The 23,060-nt window shown below is 31.3% G+C and overlaps 1 protein-coding gene across 1 annotated transcript in view; it reads left to right on the top strand.

Annotated features, from left to right (window-relative positions):
• The window catches only part of RapGAP1 (Rap GTPase activating protein 1), a 223,922-nt gene that overhangs the window by 53,551 nt on the left and 147,311 nt on the right, over positions 1 to 23,060 (top strand). Inside the window, exon 2 of the mRNA XM_089706131.1 lies at positions 667 to 795. Within this exon, the coding sequence (XP_089562257.1) occupies positions 725 to 795 (71 nt within the window). The 5' untranslated portion in view covers positions 667 to 724. The remainder of the gene's footprint in view (positions 1 to 666; positions 796 to 23,060) is intronic.

The following is a 23,060-nucleotide window of genomic DNA, read 5'->3' as shown; positions in this document are numbered from 1 at the left end:
TTACATTGTTAAATTACAGAAGGTTATACCAACAGAACTACTAGGAGTACAGAAAGCCGTAACTATTCCAATTAATTACAACGATCAAAGAAACTTGAAGTGGAAAGCGCTCGGGTGTAAAGTTCAAAAGATGCTGGAAACTCTTAATATCGTAGAACTGTATAATTATTCAGTGGAAATCCACACTTGTTTCAACGAAAACTGGATTGTTAGCAGAAAATAAATAGACTGCTTGGTTAAAATACTTTTGGATGTTTTGGTGAATTGAGATGTTGTAAAATTGGCGTTGACTCGTTCAGTTCGTTTCAATTTGTAAATGATTTCGAAATGAGTTTTGTATTTAAATAAAATTGAACACTATACTTAAACATGAGAGACGGTGCTTTTGAGAGGCTGAAAACTGAAAAGTAAAGCGGTTGGCCAGCCAATACGTAATGAAAATAATTTAGGTATCACCAAATAATTGTATTAAAATGAAAAAGTAGTTTTTGTCATTGAGTAGAATAATCAGTAAACTGTTTTATTACACATTTTTAAAACCCATAACTATAGATAAGTATTATAAATTATAAAAAGATCAACCAAGACTTATAAAAAATCTGTACAAATAGTATCAAGGAAATGCGTAAATATAATAATCTAATATGTATTTATTCTTTGTTTCAGGATCCGAGTGATTAGTGCTAGTGCAAGTGAAACGTATACTGTCATGTAATCAATCACAATGTTGAAGATACAGATGTTAGAGTCAATCGTCAGTAATGATGAAGAGAATCCGGAGCCGCAAACTAATGGGTGAGTTTAATGTTTATGATAATATATACTAGCTGTTCCCCGCGGTTTCACCCGCATTGCTCCGCTCCTGTTGGTCTTAGCGTGATGATATAATATAGCCTATAGCCTTCCTCGATAAATGGGCTATCTAACACCGAAAGAATTTTTCAAATCGGACCAGTAGTTCCTGAGATTAGCGCGTTCAAACAAACAAACAAACAAACTCTTCAGCTTTATAATATTAGTATAGATAAGCTGTTCGTCCTGCAATAATAATAAATAGAAACTATAATAATATAGAAACAAGTTATACACAGGACACTACTACTTACACTAGGTACTGGTGAAGAATAAAAATCTTACACATATTTTTCAATTAATTATTAAAAACCTTACTAACGATAGTAATATAAACTTTAAGTACGCATTATTAAGATTAAGTAATGCAATTATTTTATTGTCACCGAGCCTTGACAAGTGTACAAAGTTTAAGATCTGTGCGTTTTAAGTGCGTTGAAATCTACTTATACAAACATACAGGTGAGCATGTGAGCGTATTAAAAATTAAACTACATATTATGTATCTGGTAATTTTCAGTTTATTTATAGAAAAAGAAACTTATTTGCTAACAGTATTAGGGTACAGAAATAAAAGGAAAGACTATCAAAGAAGATCGAAAAACAATAGTAGGACCTATCAATACAAAAGGTTGTCAAAAGGGATACAAAATCGGATAGAAACATCAAGGAAATTATATAGAAAGGATTTAATTAAGTACGTAAGGTAAACAATCTGCCATTAGTTTCAATGTGATGGGGCATATAATGTGAAGTCCCGTGTCGCGTCTGTTTCAATTGATTTTCTTTATAAATAGGTGATCAGCCTTCCATGCCAACCCAGAGCGGGAATCGAGCATTATTACAGAAAATTATTTAGATCTTAATAATTGCATCTATTTTGAAACGAATGGAAGTTATTTCTTCTTACTTATTAACTTATACTCGTTTATATCGGATTGTATACACGTCCATTTGATACCCTAAATTTTTAACTAATCAAGGAAAACCACCTTTATCAAAAGATATGAAGATGTTAGAAGTAGAACTGTTGATAAAATCTGCAGCTTTAAGCAGTAAATTAGACTTATTTCCAAACCAATTTGAATTATATTACTCTGTACTTATTCAAATTTTATTTATCTGTATTTTTAGATTAACCGTATCAACTGTAAGTGGAGTTAGGAATATTGAAGCGTCCCCAAGGAGCCGCCAGCCTTCACATTAAGCCTCGGGATTCCAGAATAACCCATATAAACCCTGATCTAGTTCACATAAATTCTATTTGTAGGTGTGCTATCGATTTTCAAGCGAAACACCGCCTGTGGAATTGTTAGCAAATAACAGTTTAAAAAACTTTCTGCGTCAAAGCATTCAAATTCCGTTTGCATACCGAACTTTGACTAAGCAATTTCCATCATATGAATTCTCGCTTTGAACTGTTGACAGTTTTATAACAGTTATTTTATGAATATTTACATAATGAATGCCTATGTGTTGATGTTATACCGGAATATTTTATTGGAAAAGCCTGACATGTTTTTGAACAACTTAGCTTAACTCTATTGGATCTTTTTAAATGTAAATATTGTACCAACATTTAGCGTAAAATGTTAACGTAAGAATAAACATCCTAAAAAAAACTTTTAACGATCTAAAAAAATTACAATGGCCATCGACTGTCATCTATAAAATTGCGAAAGCACATCTATAAACCTGCGATGGGATTCAAGGCACCTTAAGGACCATTAATCCTAATGTATATAAAAGGATAAGGCCTAGAAAGATCAAAACAAGTAAGGTTTTTCAATTCAACACAGACATTGTATGGAATTGTTTGCCATCGTAAAACTAAATGAGGAATAGAAGTTAGTCGCCGGGTCTGCCGCCTCGGCGTCGCCGGGAGCAAAAATGTACGACGGTTCTTCTGGCAAACTACCAAAAATTAAACTTGAATGTCAATAATGTAATTAGTAATTATATGTTTCCTGTTCTATGACAACAACAGTTACGTCAATATTGTTCTGACTTCTAGCTTCTAGCTTCTAAATGGGATTACGCTACGAAAATAGGAATGGAATAATCATAGTTGCGGCATTTTTGCGTGGGTAAATAAAAATATTTTTATGTTTCAGTTCTGAGCATATTAAAGAGGTCCACTTATATTCGATCCCGATATTTGAGATAGCCATTCCATATCCTTATAAGATTATGTAAGTTTTATTCCAAATGTTCAATTATCTGGTATACAAAGATTCCATTGGGAACGTAAAATAAGCTTTTTCTTACCATTATCTTTGCATGAAATTAAGTTATTGCCTAACGCATCGTACGGTTTCAGGCATCAGCTTTAAAATTGTATATCAATTTAAATTGAATTCTTATTATTATTCTTAGGCACTATCTGAATCCAAAATGACACAGAATTTTAAAATTATCCTATTATGAACTAATTTGAAGAGGAATTTAAAGCTCAACCACGCATTAGTGCAAGACAAATCAAAAAATCATAGAACAATCTCATTTTTCTCGGTAGGAGGATTGAGATCTGTTCACTGTAAAGAAAAATACCTTCAGTAGGCACCTCGATCTAAAAATAATAAATAAATATCATAATTTAAAACTACGTTATACGAAAATAACCAAAAGAGTCAAATCGTATACTTGAGTAGGCCAGTCGCAACTGTTTTCATTTTCGACCAATGTGAGCCGCGGCGCGCGCTATATCATCGCAGCTAGATATAAAACATTGTCGATAAATACACATATAAAATTGCAACTAATTCGCAACAGCAATATACTCAGCATGTATCTTTAAGATCAATATCTTAAAAGGTACATGCCAAGTGGATAATTTTCCAGATATCCTGTGGCTAACTCTGTATACACGGACTCTGAATAATTATTTTAAAATGAGCTATATAGTGTGAAATCTGAAAAAACTTCGCTTGCGTGATTCAGCGGTACGTTTAAATAGAATAATGCTGGTTAGACTGGTTTATTGTTTTTAATATAATTTTTTAATTACTTTCTTGTAACGGAACACTTTATCTATTAACATTTTAATAAGTAATAATATGTACATATTAATGAACGTTTAAGGGGCCATTGTTCAAAATGTATGTTTCTAAATCATGGTTTTTGGATAGAAATCATCATATTTAAAATCCTAAAAAAATATATAGCACAGATAAACGTTTGATCTAGTGACTTTTTTGGATAAAAACACAATATTAAACATTTAACTCGATCAAAAAAAAATCAGAAGTAACATCGATTTTGAAAGCATAATCAGTTTTATGAGAATTAGGGGAACGCTATGTTTATGAAAATTTTACATTTAATTTACTAATCAGGTTTTACAGGGAAATTTTTGGATAGATTTATAATTTAGCCCTTATTTTTTTCTATATAAAATATAATACGTAAAATGCGACTCGCGCGCACCACGTCAGTGCCGCCAGAGTCCAGCCGGACGTCATCGAAGGAGGACCTGTGCTAGTTTTGCTCCCGACCACGTTGTAGTCGCCGCTCGCGTATTAGAACCGAGCGGCGAGTAAAACGGCGAGCACGTCACGGTATAAATAAATCAGTAGTTTGATTTTGTTTGTTATCCTAGGATTATTGTTGTAAATATAAATTAACCTCTTATTCTATACTATTAAACGAGCAATATTTGCATATTAATATATTTGTTTGTAAATACAGTGTGGAAATTTTCGATGGGCCCTGGGTGAAAGTACTAGAAATACTGGAGATAGCAAATTTCCTTTATTTTTAAAAAGAAATAGAACTGCATTCAAAGATTTTCAAAAATTCATTTTCTTCGACCGGGAATCGAAAGAACTATAAAATCCGTTGCGTAGTTTCAAAGATTTAAGCTTACAAAGGGACATAGAGACATAGGGGCAGTGAAAGCGACTATGTTTTATACTATGTAGTGATTTAAAAAAAATACCTTGTAAAATGTTTTAAAAATTACCTTGCCTGAGATCCTCTTTTATATGGGTTGTTCAATAGGAATAGCGGCAAAGTTTTGAAGTACTAGTAGAAAGACTATTATGATGTTGGTTGATCTGTATTCAATGAGTATGACAAATATTATTTTTATAAAACAACAATCCAAGATGGCGCCGACGAAAATTTGACTTTTTTCGTGAAGAATGTCATTTTCATGGTTTTTGGGGTAGCTATTAACGAATATGAGGTCAAAACTAAAATCCAAGATGGCGCTGACGAAAATTTTACATCTTTTCGTCATGGGTATCATTTTCATGGTTATTGGGGTAGCTATTAACCAATATGAGGTCAAAACTAAAATTCAAGATGGTGCGGACGAAAACTTTACATCTTTTCGTCACGGGTGTCATTTTTAATCATTAATTGATTATTATTCAAATTGTTGTAAAATACTCACACTTTTTTAAGTTGGTTGAATACACTAACATACTTATTACATACTTATATTCAATTACATATTATTTTGCCTTTTTTATTTGTTTTACTTTTAATTATTATTACCAATATTTTCAGAAGAAAATAAATTAATGTATCCAGAACGAGAGTTTCATTTTAAACTTTAAATGTATGTATAAAATAGACCAATAAACCAGAAGCGTTCTTTATGTTGAGATGATGTTGATTCTACAATAAAAATGTTAGATTCCATGATATTTTTATTTCTAAGAGCAAATATTTTTACGAGAAATTAAAAATAAATTATATTTTATATTGTTTCTATCGATTTCAATAATAAAGTAAAATTTGAAAAAGGAATGTTACCTTTCAGAAAAATTTGCTATCCCTAGTATTTCAAGTACTTTCCATTCAGGGCACATCGAAAACTTCCACACTGTATACAAACAAATATATAAATATGCAAATATTGCTCGTTTAATGGTATAGGATAAGTAGTAAATTTATTTATCAAATACATTCCTACGATAGCAAATAAAATCGAACTACTGATTTATTTATACTGTGGCGTATTCGCCCGCCTTCATAGGTCACCGGAGTTCATGCCGCGCCGGCTCCTGCGCAACGCGGGCGCGAGCCGTCTCAGTGCCTAAAATGCCTAAACTTTCAGTATAATGGGCTCTTAATATTGTACACAATTATTTAATGTATCTTACGGAATTTTATAAAATAAAATGTAATCACAAGATAAAAACAATTTAGTAGATTATATTTATGAATTATTTCAAAATACATACTAAAGTATATAATAATAGGTTATTGAAACGAAGTCGCTGGCAGGTCTTTGATAAAAAATAATTATTATTATTTGTTTCGTTGACACCGGAGACTTTATAATAAAATTTAATCATAAATACCAAGTTTTTATATAATATTTAATATCTAGTAAGGATAACAGCTAGAAACTGTAACAACAGTATATCGCTGTTCCGTTTATTATCAACGAACCGTGAAAAAACAATTAATTTTAAAGTTTATTACGTCTTAAAGGTGATAATTAACTGTATATACCTAAGTGTGTTACGATTGTTAAGAAATATTATGATAGCTATCAAAATAGATAATTTCAGTGTTTTTGAAATCGTATTTTTTCTGATGCATTGCCGAAATACATAATCTTTTTACATTCCTACCAAGTTCAATGGATAGCGACTACAACATGCAAATATGTACATATTACAAAATTTACTACTATGTATTGCAAATGTATAACATGTCATTTGTGATCAGAATCAATTTTAAATCAACATACCTAGCTGCTGCAGATTAATTATTCGTATTATTTTAATAATTCTTTGATAATTATTCCTGCCTAGAAGAAAAAGCGACATAAGCTTTTATAAAGTGTATTTGGTTGAAAAGATTACACTTTTCTAACTGAAGTTTAATGATGTTACTAAAAGAACGCTGATTCTTCAGAAATAATAGCAAGATTTAACCGTAATACCCTATAAAACTATTCAGTACGTACTTTTGTAACATCTGGTGACTGATACAGATTCTAAAGACGCCTTACATTTTCTCCTTGACTAACTTTGACATGTGCGCTCAGTTAGGCCTTTATTGTAGTATCAATTTACCTAAAGCAATATTGTCAATATAAATCATTTCCCTCACCTTTGATAAAGGTTTAACGTGTCAAAGACACGTCTCGTAACAATGTCATTTTATCCCGCTTCGAAGGCTAAAGAAAATATCGCTTACAAGAAATCTAGATCGACCACTTTAACAAGAACTTTTATAAGTTTGCCACAGCTACTGGTAAGTTGGTAACTGAATCTTGTTAGCATCGCGGGGATCAGGTTATATTGGTGCAATTATTATAATGTTAGTTTCACTACTATTCTTCAGGTAAGGTCTCGTAATATTACATTTAGACACGAGTTTGGTTTTGTTAGCGTTAATAAATAATAAATCATATTTTTTTATGTATGTGATACCTATATTGAGAATGTTGGTTTATGGTTGGTTTATTGTAGGTACATAGCATTGTCTATTGACTATTGATCTTCTTTTAAAGTTTTCATTCATGAGGGAAGGGTATTCTAGGATAAGATGCAATATAAGTACAATATATCTGTCTTTCGATAACCGGGACGGTCAAGTTTATTTTGAATGTTCGTACATTTTTGATGTGAAACATACGGGCATACTGCGACGGTTTTTTTTTTAATTTTTATCAAAATAGTAAATAAATACTAAATAGGTAAGTACTTACGAGTTCCGTTTGATACTGATCCAACACTTTGTAATAAAACGAACTTCAAAAACGAGCATTAAAATTTTTAAACATTCCATTTTAAAATTTACCGCCACAGAAAAAAAAAGAACGTCAAAAGTTCCCGCCAAAACTATTTACGTTTAATTTTTTTATTTTTTATTATATTATACTTTACTCAAAATTTAATATTATGTTTAGAAGACCAACATTTAAGATTAGATTATAGTATATATTTTAAAGTTCAAATTAAAATTAATAAATAACGGCATTGCATTATAATAGATTTTTTAAAACTGCGCCATCTAGCGTTTAGTTACTGAACTTGATGTAACAATCCATAGTCTACGTCGGGCATTCGTCTATAATTCAATCGATACTGTTTAATATTCTTATACAGAAACTAGATGGCACTTATATAAATAAACTGAATTTTCTATTTTTTATGATTTCTACTCTACTAAATTCTAAATAATAAATAGAGATAAAAGAATTTGTACGTATTTTCAATTTTATTGCATTGTGTAAAAATAAAACAAAAGTTGTCGGGCAGAGATTATAAGCGTATACGGTATTGAATACTTATAATAGGTAATTTTCACTAAACTTATATAACCGTGACTATACCGCAATTACTTACCAATGAAAAATACCAATACATCATATTTTATGACCACTTCGAAATTTGGAAGGAAATTACTCCAAGAACAATATTATGAAGAAACGCGTCATTAAATTTGAAGAAAGGGTTCCAAATTAACAAGACACATCTGCTTCCAAAAATTATAAACTAAGCTACCTAACCAGACATTTAGAATACTTACCAGTGAATGAGACATGAGTTATTAAATTATTCATCCAGTACATGATATTAATCATTGATCTAAGTAAATTAATTAATCCATTCCGATCGCAGCATCAAATTCTTTCAACAAAAACACCAGTGACTTACATGTAGTAGTAGAAAATTAATAAATAATGCGAATAAAAAAAATCGTCGTTCTATGAAGATAAACACGATCTAGGTCCCCATTAGAAATGTTTTCTTCGAAATCATATTTCGCAAATCCATTCAAGGGCTATAGAGCTTTCAAATGCCACGGCGCGCGTCAGTACAAAAAGTCGTTTGCAGGAAGAAACAGGACTGGCTGTGGGGAGCATCCGTAGGCGTGGATCAGCACAATGAGGTTAGGAATGAAATGGAAAGAAAATCGAAAGCAAGTTTTACCGGCAAACCTTTCAGGAGCTTTCAATAGCGCATCTAGAGTAAACGAGTTTAGGTTGCTATAATTATTATGTCAATTGTAGGGACGCGTGTTAAAAAACGACAGCTTTTTAACCAGATTCTTATCAAAGTGATCAATATGTAGAAAACCGGTTGCAATGTAATAAAATCAGAAAAAAATAAAAGCATTTTTTAATTTGTAGTGAAGTATTAAAAATATCAGGAAAAATTATAGCAATAAATAAAATTTTGTACTGGATAAATATTGGGTCACGTTCTTTGCTAGGTTGATTTCACTGGACTTAATTTATACGTACCTAATTCCAAACTGCTTAATTAACGCTCTTGTCCAAATAAGTAAACTTAACCAACGGAAAAGTTTTTAAATAGGGTTTGCCAAATGTGCGGGCTGTGCCTATAATCTTTGGGCCTTAAAGTTATCAACAATTCTTACAAAAAAAACCATTACTAAATGATAGTTTTTCTAACCGTTAATATTTGCATAACCTACTTAAAAAGGTATTTATTGAAGGGTTTCGCCATTCCTATCTTCAATATTAATGGCTACACCTGGTTACCGGCACACGCCCGCCTTCCGGCCCTTGCAAAAACTTATAAAAATATAACTAGGGTGAAAGCGAGGATATTTTAAATCGTTACCGGTTTGTTTCCTTATAATTTAATAAGACGCGTGCCGGACACGGCCAATTGTCAATGCTCAAGAAGTGTGACGTAATATTGAGTTTTGACGCTATAAAAATAAGGAATGTCAGGAGTCAGGACTGTACTATGAAAGGAAATTAAATGCCCTGTGAATTATGTTATTTTATTTTATAATCACTTCCTGCTTACATTACGCTTTATGCACCCGAAACTAAAAGTTATTTGTTTTGTTAATTTCTAATCATTGAAGTTATTCAAACGTGTCATATATGAAGCAATTAATTATATTATAAATAGTAATAACTGGTAGTCATTAGAATTTAGAGAAAATCATTTTTATTTAATACAAATCGGCTTATCTTCCTAATATCTATATCAAATAATTATAATCCAAAAACTCACATTAGTAGGCATTTTTCAGCCTGAAGTTTTGAAATTATACAATTGCCCTTAAAATTATAAGTCGTGTCGGTCCCTATTGTGGACATTGTTTGACACATTATTTACGATAACAGGGATTTTTCACGGGCCATTTAATTTAACTCGTGGGTTTAGCGGGACGACAATAAGATTTAAATTTAATAAATCAAAACATTTTGCATTCGTGTATTGTTCTTAATTATTTAAAATCATTTAAATAGAGGAAATGGTTTGATACTTTCATTATTCAACTAACTACAGTTCATGTTCAACTGACTGTATTTTCTATTCTTTAATTATGTTGTTATATTTTTCTTCTTAAATATTAAACCAAGTTTTATTCGTACGCTACACTTTAAATTTAAAATGATAAAAGTTCTTGAACCCCGGTTTAAACGCTGATTTTACCTCCAGTATCCACTGTTCAAATTGCGAATTTGTTTAAAAGATTGCAATTTTTTAACACGCACACAAAGTATATGCAAATTGCGTGTTCCTCTTTTAGGATGTCGGTTTTAACTTTGTGGCCAACATCAAATATTTGCTTATACATGTTCTACACTCGTTTAATTATAACAGCTAATAACAAACGCACAAAAACAAGTTTATTGTTTGAACAAACAGTTCCTATGTTAGTGAGGGGCGTCGCGTATCGATGCCAAAAAAATATTTGCAATGTTTTTGCTAACATCAATAAATTCAACACCCTAGAAATGTGAGTGCCTTTGTTACCAATTGAATTGGCGGTATTGTGAAGTGGCACGTGAAATATGAGTTTATTTTTTATGAAACTGGCACAAATACTGATCTTGTTATTTTTGGGGCAGCACTATGAACCCGTCAATTATCGATAATAATTTTATAGGAAGCCTTGCTATAACCTAAATTTAAACTCGAATAATAATACGTTAGAAAATTACAATTTTATTATGAGCAGAAAATTTCGGTAAAAATAGGTAAGTAAGTAAGGTAGCAAATCTACGAAGGAAATAGGAATTTCCTTGTTATGTATGAAAAAGTTACGGTAGCAATCTATTTAATAATATTTATGATCTAACTTGTATGCAATATTACACAAACATCGTATGAAAATGCAAATAAGAACGGTGAATCAAAAGCAACAAATCTCGGCGTTGCATGCAATTTAGAAAGCGCTAACAATGTGTTTAATTAATGGTTATTTTTTTCTCACAATCATAACAACTTCTATGGGAGAGGTGGAGCTTTGAAACCCTCGTAGTTATTAAGTTAACATTCAATTATTCTAAGAAACCAATGTTCTTTAGTTTCTCGACGCATGTTCCCAATGTTGCATAATTAATTTATAGATTTATGTAGGTATTTCTAAATTGCTAAAAAAGAGCGTGTGTGCCGAGCACAAGTGTCAGAAGTGAAACTTCTTTGGCAAGATTCAAAGATACCAAAATGGTCGCCTTACCCCATGACGTGACGGTATTGCCATGACGCGTCATTGAAATTTTACTGTCAACGCGCCTTATGAAGTTTCACTTCAAAGCAATCCAAATAATTGACGTAGTGTAGTTTTTTTCTGTTATGGCAAGAACGTAGCGTATAGTTAGGTATAAAGTAGGTATACAAATAAATTCACTTTTTTTCTTTTAGTCGCATGACCAAAACAAACTAAACATAATTGACATGACAGACGACAATATTTTAGTAGAATTTCAGCGCGGTGCGATATGTAATGTGAATGCAAATTTAGTTAGAATAATCAAAGGGATGCGACATTGCATTGTTATGCCACATGAATATTGTTCGTCTCGGCAATGATGAATCAAACCCTCGTTTATTTGTCAATGTTTATGATACTCGTGGTGAATTCGACACGTACGAATGTCAGATTTAAGATCTAAAAGTGGTAGGATTTATGCCCTAAATTAAAGTTGTCTTACATTTTATTTCATCGTGAAAAAAGTTCGGGCTTCTCTAAAAATCGAGAACAAGAGTGTTCGATACACTTTGCATATAGCGGTTTCGCTTGCGGTTCTTTACTGAACTTATATATGCTATTCCGGTACATAAGCTATGTAGCAATATTTACAGCGGCAAAGTATTATTAAAATCTGGTTTGTGGTTTTCCCTTGAAAAAGTTACAAACATCCATACTTTTTTTGTTAACATTTAGAATAGTAGTTATAGGATTATGTCAATGTCATATATACAAACTTTATGTATAAATCGATACATAACACGGCAGCTTCAGCCCTATCCATATTTATTAACATCAGATATTTCGTTCTACCCACTTCAATGATCAATCGTAACAATTCGTGTAAACGTGCCAAAGGTCAGCAGAGGGCGCTGCATGTCACAGTGTCGTGATGAATTGCTGTCATATTCAAATAAATTCTATACAAATGTAAATTTAGTCTACATCTGTGACTGACGCGTGCGCTGTGTTGTCGGAAGGTGAAAATTGTATGAAAGGGTTTGTTCGGTAATAATAATATCGGTAGATATATGAAACGTCTATAATAATTTCAAAATGAAATTCTGGTTTTATAGTTTTGTAACTGTTAATACGAGATATTAAAAATAAATTGAACTGTTAAACTGCTTAACAGTTCAGTTTTTTTGTGGTTGTAAATTATAAAAACTAAACATAAGAAAAATATTCATGGCATAATAATTATGCTGAGATAGTTAGTTAACTAGGTATTTTTTTTAAGTGAAACTTAAAAAAAAAATAAATTACTATTACATCATTACTAAAAAATACTATTACATCGCGCGTCTTAAACTTTTTGGTCTGTGTAGTGTAGCGCATGTCGCGTGACGGTCGAACCGTACGATAATTATTATGGTACAAATACGATAATTTTGTGCCTAAGTTTCACTTTTACCGTGGTTTTATAAAACCACACAACATTTTTTTTATATTTTGGTCTTAAGTATTTAAAATGATTCCTTCAAAGCAATTTTTTTTAAAACCCGAAATTTTACCAAATTTCCATATCAATACACAGTTAATATAACACTACCTAGTTACCTACTTACAATAGTTAAAAAATATAAAAAAAAATTCGTCAATGTCATATAACAAAAATTTTACAAAGCGTTACAAACTTGACAGCTAGCAGCTTATAGTTTCATTAATTTTTAATAAAAATTACAGATTCAAAATATTTGGGCCACACTACCCCGCCCCGCGGGCGCGAGCGCGTCACAACGGTTACTCTTTTATCAAAGGGTAATGCACAATGCAACAAGGAATCGAGTTACATTTATTATTCTGATATTTAGTCTTTTTGAAACCAGTGGGCCGATTCCTCTGTCACCATTCACAAATGATTGATGGATCTAATTAATTTTGTCGTACGTCGCTCCACGAATGCGCAAGATACTTGAATACCAAATTAAAAATGGGAAATTCGATCCATTGTAGTGATAACAAAGAATTGCTTTTTTCAGTTTGGAAGTGCGCTATTAATTACATGCGGTAATACAGGTAATAATAACAAAGTGGACATCTGCATTCTACATACCTTTTTTATTTTATCTTTATATGTAAATCTATCAGTAAATTTGTAATCTTCACAGATTAAAAAAAAAAAATTTTAAAGCCAATAGGTACAGTAATTTATTAAAGGACGTTCTATAACCATCCTTTTCATTAAATATATTCATTTTGAAACAGCCTTGCAGTTGTGAATACACGATAATGATATGTAATGAAGCATCACAGAGATCATTTCTCATCTGCTAACAATTTAATACAATTTATTATCCTTGTATCGGCTCCTTTAAGAAAATAGTTGTTACATCGAACGCTTAAAATCAGAATACAAATAGACACTATAAATAGGAAATTAGCAATCACTACCTGAGGCTTCCAAGGAAAAAAATAGAGGCATATTTGAATAAGAAATGCATTTCTCGTGAAGTTAAGAAGCCGGCAAAGACAAAAGACTTACAGTAGGTTAAACACGCCGCTATCCAGACCAAGATTTGAAACGCGACACACCACAGAAATCCTTTTGTGTGGAAAAGAGCATCAGCTTAATGCGACCCCATGACCCGGTTCTTACAAAGATTAACGCCTAGTATCTATGCCGCTTACAATATAGAAAACAAAAGGCCGATATTGTCGGCTGGATTATTGACAGTTGACACTATTGCAAATATCAATCTGGAACATTCTCTTATAGTTGTCTGAAATAGAATATTTTAATATAAAATGCAGGTGCCTTTAGTCGATTCAAATATCAAAGATGACAATAAAGTATCTTTCATTGGAATATTGACAATTCTAGCGGTCTGGAATATGCGAAATATGCATGAAATATGTGAAATACGCTTTTACCGACTACATATTTTTCCTTGTTATAATTAAAGACGATATGGCCGTTTCCACTTTTTAAATTCTAACCAAAACAAAAACGTAGAAGATTTTTGTGCATCTACAAAATTTACTCCTTCCGTTCTTCTTTCATTGATTCATAGGATACATTATAGAAATTGCAACACGAATGGCGCAGAAACAACAGCTCTACGTGGAAACAAATCAATAAGACTAACTAAGCAATGAGCTATTTCCGTCCCCTGCAGCAAAAAATGAAATGATAGACGCACTTTTAATTTTATTATGCAGAATGTATGTTTCATCACAATGCATGTAATGGAACACAGGTAAGAATCTTTAGAATGATATGGAATTTTGACCACGGAACGCTTCAAACTATACTTATATACTTTACGTATATCGTACGTAAAATTACCAATGTGAATAATACAAATAATAGGTTTGTAAGTCAGTGCGCGTGTCGAGTCACGCTTGGCTGCTCCAACTCGTACTTAGATTTGATTTAATTAACCGGTCCTGTATTTCACTTCCGACGGAAGAAGTATTTATTAATTTATAGTTTAAACAATTAAGAACCTGTTCAATGTGATAAGTTAACGCGGGGATGGGTATGATTATAAATAATAAGAATTGTGCAGGAAATATCATTAACGTGAGTAAGTTTTGGAAATGTATGTAATAATGGGCAAAAAAAGAATGTGTGAGCTTTCCCATCTATACTAATATTATAAAGCTGAAGAGTTTGTTTGTTTGAACGCGCTAATCTCGGGAACTACTGGTCCGATTTGAAAAATTATTTCGGTGTTAGATAGCCCATTTATCGAGGAAGGTAAGGCTATATAACGTCACGCTACGGCAAACGGGAGTGCAGCTACGGGGGTGAAACCGCGCGGAGCAGAAGTTTTATTTGCTCTAAACAAGTAATAGAATCTAATAATAAATTTTCGATTTTTATGTAAATTAGAAACATAATACCATACCTTTAGCTTTTTACATTCATATATAGGTATCATATTTATAAATAATTATTTTATAAGACAGGCTGTAAAAAAAGGTAAAATTATAACTCTACGTTCACAAAAATCTCTAGCTATTAACAATTCTTCAATAAAAGTGTACGCGTCAATAAAATTTGCAAACATTACCACTACTATCATGTCTAAAAATATAAGATCAGACTATAAAATTTTTAACGAGCCAAAAATCGCACTATTTTACGACTTTAACAATACAATGAGCACCGTTATAGCAAAATGTATCTTTTATCTATGAAATTAAATATAGCCCATCTGTTTTGTCGGCACTATCATAAATCTATTGCTGATTGACACATTGTAGCTCTCATACAGCGTTCCCGAAATAGTTTGATAAAATAACAATTTAATGATTAGATACAGGCGCGCCATGTGCTTTATTTGTAAGTATTATTCCCTTGTGTGTCTGTCGAATAAAACAAATAAGGATAAAAGTTGGACTTTAAAATTTGTGTAAATAATTCATATATTTTGTAGTTTGTAATTTAAAATTGGTTGCAAATAGGTAAGTCCTAAGAATAGGAAGATATAATAGGTAAGTAATCAAATAGTGTAAATTATATCATACCATAATAATTATTATTAATTAATAACTATGACATTAATACATCGCATTAGAGTATATATTCTATGTTAGTACATACTGTACGCATTACTAATCAGTAGTATACTATGTAAAATTATTCTCTATGAGGGATTAGGAAGATAAATTAATTTACTATTAAGAGCACTTAATGAAATAAACTATATCCACTAAAGCAAAAGATAAAACGCTTGCATTAGATAAGAAATGTACCAATATCCCGACATACTGTTATACTAAAAAATTTAACAAAAAGGGACAAAACGGATACAACAAAGGGATGATTCGATATGGGTCGTTACTTTACCTTCGACAAACGCTACCGTTATATTTGTATCCCTTTTAGATAGATTGCAAAAAAACATTTTTTGCTAACGGAAAAGGAATCGAAAGATGTCGAGTAATGTAGAACCGCAATAAAAATAAAGTTGAAAATTTTTGAGGCATGCAGAGCAGGGATCATGCAGGGCAAAATAAGAAAACTAATCTACCTGGAGAATATACGATTGATAGAGTCCAGAGATAGTTAAGCAACACTCTCTATTTAAAATAAAAGTTGGTATGTTACAATAATAATTAATTTACTTGTATTATATGAATGAGTGAGCACATAGTTATATAATAGTTTGAGATACTGTAGTTCTTGGTATGTTTATCGTTTTGGGAACGTTTGCGCAACTATTTACTACCACACTACATAGCAATAGCTCGATGTATGTATAATAATTAAATAAATTTATAATACATATATTATCACTAGTCACATAGTAGAGAATAAACATACTAGGATATTAATAATAGATTATTCGATAATCGATTATACATCTCTATCATGGAATAAAAATTACGCATTGCTTAACTACACAAGTATGTAAATTGTAATGTATATTTTATAAACAGGGTATCAATAAATCCACGAGGATATTGTTTCAAAATGAATACATATTCAAATTCACAAGATCACGTACCTACTAATTAAAGGCAGTATTGTTTAATTCATACATCCCCACGGATCCAACTTACCAAACGTAATTAATTAACAAGGGTCTTTAAAAATTAATTATCTCACGAAAGCTGTCATAAGGGCCATGCCTAATATTTCATACATATTTCACCGTTCTATAAAAGTGTCGAGTCGACCTTTCAATTTGAGCTGTCGGTTCTACGATGTTGGATTATAAGTGCCGTTTTTATAGCCTCAATGGGCACATTTCGGGCGTTATTTTTATTACCCTACATCGTTTACATGGATCCCTTAATTTTCAGTGTATGTGCACTATTTCTACTGTCAGATGTATCTGTGATACTACATAGGCGATATTTTGTTTTTCATATACATATGTATGTAATGTATTGGATAATAATATGGTGGGCAAAGATTGATAGACGTTCTAGAGTTTAATTCTATAAATTACAAACACCTAAAATTCTTCTTCAAAGATAACACCAAAACAAGTTCATTCATTCATCATAATTTAACGATAATTTGGAAAATCCAAAAGTGCACGCCTCATAATTTTTTTTAATAAATATTTATTAATTATTATTTTTGTTTATTTAATAACAATTGAACCACATCGAATCAGACCCTGAAAAATGAAAGGGTTCTATTCCTGAGCATACTCAAGCGTAAGAGAAAAAAAAAGACTCGATTAGTAAAGTATTTCGGTCGCTATCGTGTTAACAAGAAAAAGGATCCGCACATACAGACACACGGACGTCCAAGACAGAACTTTTTTAAACTGTTTTTTAACTAGTTTAAATAACAAAAATGACATCAAAAATATCATGAACGTTAAAAATAGTGTTTTTTCTTAATATGTGTGTGTATGTATTATCTTACAAGTGCAATGTATGATACATAAAGACATTTTAAGTTTGAAAAATCAGATGTTTTGCGCGAAGTGACAGTAGTACCCACCTCAACGCTTCGCTTATGAGGCGTGCAATATAATAAGAAAATATTAAGGACGTGCCGTTTGTTTTGTTTAGAAACAGCTTTGTGTCACAAACCTCACAATGAAGATATATTTTAGAACTGAAATAAAAATTTATAGGAAAACAACAAAATTCCTATACTTTTTCTCCGAATATTGCGGATATATCGCTTTAAACTAATGATTGCCAAATGTAATTCTAACAATTGATCACAATCTAATACCAAAAGGTCGTTCAACTGCTACTTGTAATACGAATCTTTTGATACTTAGGAAATGTTAATCAAGTCACTATAGACTTTATTTCATTGCAAAAGGGTTCATCTCATCTTAACCCTTTTAATTTACCTCTTATAACTCTTGAGCCCCCTTTTTACGTGCTTCTAAACAAATTCAATGCGTGCGTAATATTATCCTTTACATATTAAGAATGTTACTAAAATGATTAACTAAATTACACAATAGAGATAAAATTGAATGAATTTGTATTATAAGGGCCTGTTAATCATGAGTTCGTTATTACTGCAAAACTCGAGTAAATATTTTTAATAAATTAATTATTAAAATAGAAAATATTATTTATAGCGTTAATAGCAAGAGATACATTAAAAGATCGAAACTTTTAATAAGTATACATAATACTATACTAAAGCAACGTAATTTTCGCGTGATACATGAACGTTACATAATTTTATTTCAAAAACGTTACATAAATTATAATAAAATAGCAAAGAAGCTAGTGCTTACAAATGTTTTAAATATTTAAAAATGTATTGCCATTTTATACATTCATCTCACGTTTATTTAAATCTATGATGTCTCATTTTAAAATCCGCTATTAAGCCAGCGTAATCTGGCTTTTCAAGTAATCTCAATGGTTAGGGATCAACCCTAATTTTAATTTAAAACTTGAATGGCCAACCCTAGTTTTCGATCTGGTGGTCAGAGTAATGTAATACTTTATCGCGGACTCAAGTTGCACTCAAATTAACACTTAACAGATGTTTAGAATTATACGCACAAATAGCACGTTGAAATGCTGAATATCTTAATTTTATTTCTGTCCAAATATTGAATCATCCCGTTGTTCTAATATCCTTAATGATGAACACACAACCTTCCCTTAAAATGAAAGAAAGCGGAAGTTATTTGTCAGAATTTTAATAATACCAAAAAACGTAAATTAGCTGTATATTTTAGACGTTCCATAACTTCTTTTTCAACATTTTCTAATAATAAGGATTAGGTACCAACTAAGTAATCCAAAAAATAATTATTGATTACATTAATTTGATTTGATTACATTAATTTGATTTGATTCATTGATTTCAAAAGTTCCTAAAGTTCTACGACACTAAGATGAACACAATATGTTTAAACGTATCTCATATTGCTTGTAATATATTTTATCTGTATTCATAGCCAACTAGATGTGAAGAAAGCTGAAAGAGTAATCGGAATTTTATTTATCCAACTCAATAGAGCAAGTCTACATTCTACAATGCCTCGAAAGCCTATTGTAAATACAACATCGCTTGATGTCTATCACAAGAATGCTCAATTAAGAAGATTAAAGATTCGAGTATTTTAAAAGACATCGATTTATTTCTTTGAGTTTTACATAGATAACAAATGTCCGTATAAAGACATGTAAGTATAAAAAACAAGTTGGACTGGAAAAGTGCATCAAATTGCTTCAAATTCAACGGAATTATTTATCACATATGCAATCTTTTATCTTAATGTCATAAAAATTGTAAGGACTGGTTCGTATTTTAATAAAAGAAAACATTTTAAAAACAATTCTAAAATTGTTTTTTACGCAAATTCATAACTTTTATTCTTTGTAACAAAAGCAAGTAATGTTTTAACAATTAATTTTGTAAACGAAGATATAATTAAAGATTTTTATTTCTTATCTATTAGAAATATTGGTGGATAAATGTATTTTACTGTTGAAAAGTCTGATATAATAACACTCATTATAAACTTCCAGGAATAAGGTCACGCCCGTTATGTGGTAGTTACCAATTACCACAACCGACACCGAATTTAACTAAATTTATGTTGGTACTAGATAGAATAACTTATTGCGTTCCTTACACTTAATTAAGGAAAACGAGAACCATAATAAATTTGTACTAAATTGCTCTTTCATATACTTAATCTTATTTCAAGAAGAATAATAGAACCTTACCTTAGAATTCAAAAAAAGAGTGTATGTTCCGAGCGCACGTTAGCAGCATGTTAGAAGTGAAACTTCTTTGGCAATATTCAAAGATACCAAGATCGTCGCCTTACTCGATGACTTGCCGGTATTGCCATGACACGATATTGAAATTTTACTCCCGACGCGCCAAACGAAGTTTCACTTCAAAAATATTTTAAAATATCCAATGTCCATACAAGTAAAATCTCATGCAACCACAACATAATGTATGCAATAATGCAGTAATACAACAATATTATGCAAGTGGACGTTATCTAAACACACAGTGAGGTCATTGACACTGGGGTTGGTTTTATTGCTCTCTTGTTTTGCTACCTTTGTCCCCTTTATGAATATTGTTCAACACTTGTATTATGCGCCACCTTGCTCTGGACTTGAATCTTGAGATACAGGGTGTTCTAAATCTATGTTAAAAATATAGGAACGTTCTACAAAATGTTAACAAAGTGAAGCTTATAAATTACATGTTACATTTGTAAAAAAAATATGTGATAATTAAATATTATTCTGTACAATATGTCTAAATTCTTATTTACGTCTTTTTCTTCGGAATGTATTATTGTTAAGTTTGTAATTCCATAATACACTCGAAGTATAAAAATTACTGCATTTCTTCCATTTAAATCATACCCATTTTATAAAGTTTACCTTAAACAGCGTCTATTAGTCACCATATATAATGCATCAGCTTAATCATTTGATGAAATACCTATCATATAATATGTACCTTCCTGCGATGTCCTGCTACAGTTTCGAAACACCCTGTATTCCACTTGTCCACGTTCAGATAAAGTAAAGTAATGGAGTTAACTGTGTGAATAACAGCATCCTTTTGTGGCACATTGTGTTTTTGTGGGAACATCTTACTGGGTCAGGCGCTGCATTGTGATGCATTGTTGAAAAGGTAATAAGTTCAAGACAACCCTTTTTAATGTGTAATTTGACCAGAGATTATATTGTACATATTTAATACAGAAGAAAGCTGTTTATTTGGTTTTGGGACCATTGTGTAATATTGTTCGGTTTTGAAATTATAATACCCAATGTCCATACAATACGTAAAACCGCATAAAAAAGAAAGATTCTTCTAGAAGTAATATTCTCTATAGATGAGTGTCTATTTCGCAACTCACCAAATTTTTATTGAGCTGTTTAGTTTTAAATTTTAGGAAACTGTCTAGTATCATATCGGTCTCTGATTTTAATTTAAAAATATTATACTACTATCTAAGTATAGAGACATGCTCTTCAATTCTGCTTTATCTTGCAAGGAATTATTTTAACAAAACAATTTACAATCACGATACTACTGAATAACCTATTGTGTTATAAAATAACAAAATGCTCGTACCAAGTAAGTAATGTAACAAATGTAATATCGTTAAAATTGTAGGGAGCTACGTAATCTAGACCAACGAATTAAAGTGACTAGAAACACCTCGAGACGCTCTAAAGTTCTAAGCAGTTGATTTTCAACAAGATAATAAAATATATGGCAGTGTTATTTTTCGAATTCATAATCTACTAGAGGTCCGCCCCGGCTTCGCCCGTGGTTCATATTTCGCAATAAAAGGTAGCCTATGTCCTTTCTCGGGTATCAAAATATCTCTATGCCAAATTTCATGCAAATTGGTTCAGTAGTTTAGGCGTGATTGAGTAACAGACAGACAGACAGAGTTACTTTCGCATTTATAATATTAGTATGGATAGAGAATAATTGAAGGATTTCAAAGTACTCATAAACATTTACAATCACTGTAAATAGAGTGTGATAGCTTGTAAGTTTTCGTCAAAACTAAAGAATACCATTCATGAATAAAGCGTATTAAATTATTTTATTTCTCACGTACAGTTAATTTAATAATTCTGCATCAAAGGTTACAACGACTTTTTGTAATTGTTTTAAATCGAAATCAACTTGCTATTCAATTATGTATCATAGAGATTATGATAAATTTTAATTGAAAAGTCATATCCAGTTGATCTTAAGTCTGTGGTGACTGGTGTTGCCACAAATTCCGCGTATTCTCTATAAAGCTGGAAGGCTTCCGTCGGACTGTAATTTAGAATTTATAACAGCACACTTGATTGTGCTCTTATATAGCTATATCCCTTTTTGGTGTCCAATGAAGATGTCCCAGCTTCAAGTGCGAGGTATTTTGATAAGGAGCATTTTATATCACATAGAAAAGGAAATATTTAATAAAAATTGCTTTATACTGAAATCTATACTAATATTATAAAGAGGAAAGGTTTGTATGTATGTATGTATGGTTTTCACGCATAAACTACTGGACCGATTTTGATGTAATTTGGCACAGATAATCTTTAGACCCTGAGAAAGAACATAGGCTACCTTTTATTGCGAAATATGTACCACGGGCGAAGCCGGGGCGGACCGCTAGTAAGTTAAAATTTAGTAAAGCAACGGTGTTAAATACACTACAATACATAGTATCACGAAGAAATGAAATCGTCAAATTAAAAAAAAATTAAAAGATCATCATTTCATAATGCAATGAGTTTTTACGTATATTTTTTTAAAGTATTTTTCTTTAACCATTACTAATTAAAAGAGTTTCTCTTCCAATCAAATCCATTATGACCTACTCCAGCTGAATACTTTCCGACAGACTAATAATATAATTGTGCGTTTTAAAACATTTTACATTATACAATAATCGATGCAATTACAAGCTGTTGTTTCTAAACAAGGCATGCGCGCTCCAAGCTAAAATATGCTTATCATGTTGCCTTCTGGGGTCGTCATAAATGCAATAATTATTGCGTATTGGCCCATACCTGTCAACTATATGAAATTATGTGGCTTCAGGCAGCATATGAATTGCTTTAAATTAATAAGTGGAACGAATTTAGAAGCATTAGTATTCATTCACAAAAACTAGTAGTTTTCTCAGAAGCGTTCCGTTTGAGATCTTATAATAGACCTCATTTTGAGGCTAATTTTCTTTGTCAAGTTTATTTAAAATTGGAAACCCTGTTATTTTTAATATAGTAGGCCCGGTTCTGTTAAATGTATTATAGTGTTAAAATTATTGTTATAGTAATTTAAAGATAATGGCAATAAAGATTAGCAAGAGAATATAAAACATTGTCAA

Source organism: Colias philodice, chromosome 17 (genome assembly GCF_061535455.1).
Source record: "Colias philodice isolate Cphi_HAF_F1 chromosome 17, ilColPhil1 Martin Lab GWU primary, whole genome shotgun sequence".
Taxonomy (NCBI): Eukaryota; Metazoa; Arthropoda; class Insecta; order Lepidoptera; family Pieridae; genus Colias; species Colias philodice.
Note: the sequence above shows the minus strand (reverse complement) of the source record. Positions and strands in the feature narration are given on the sequence as shown.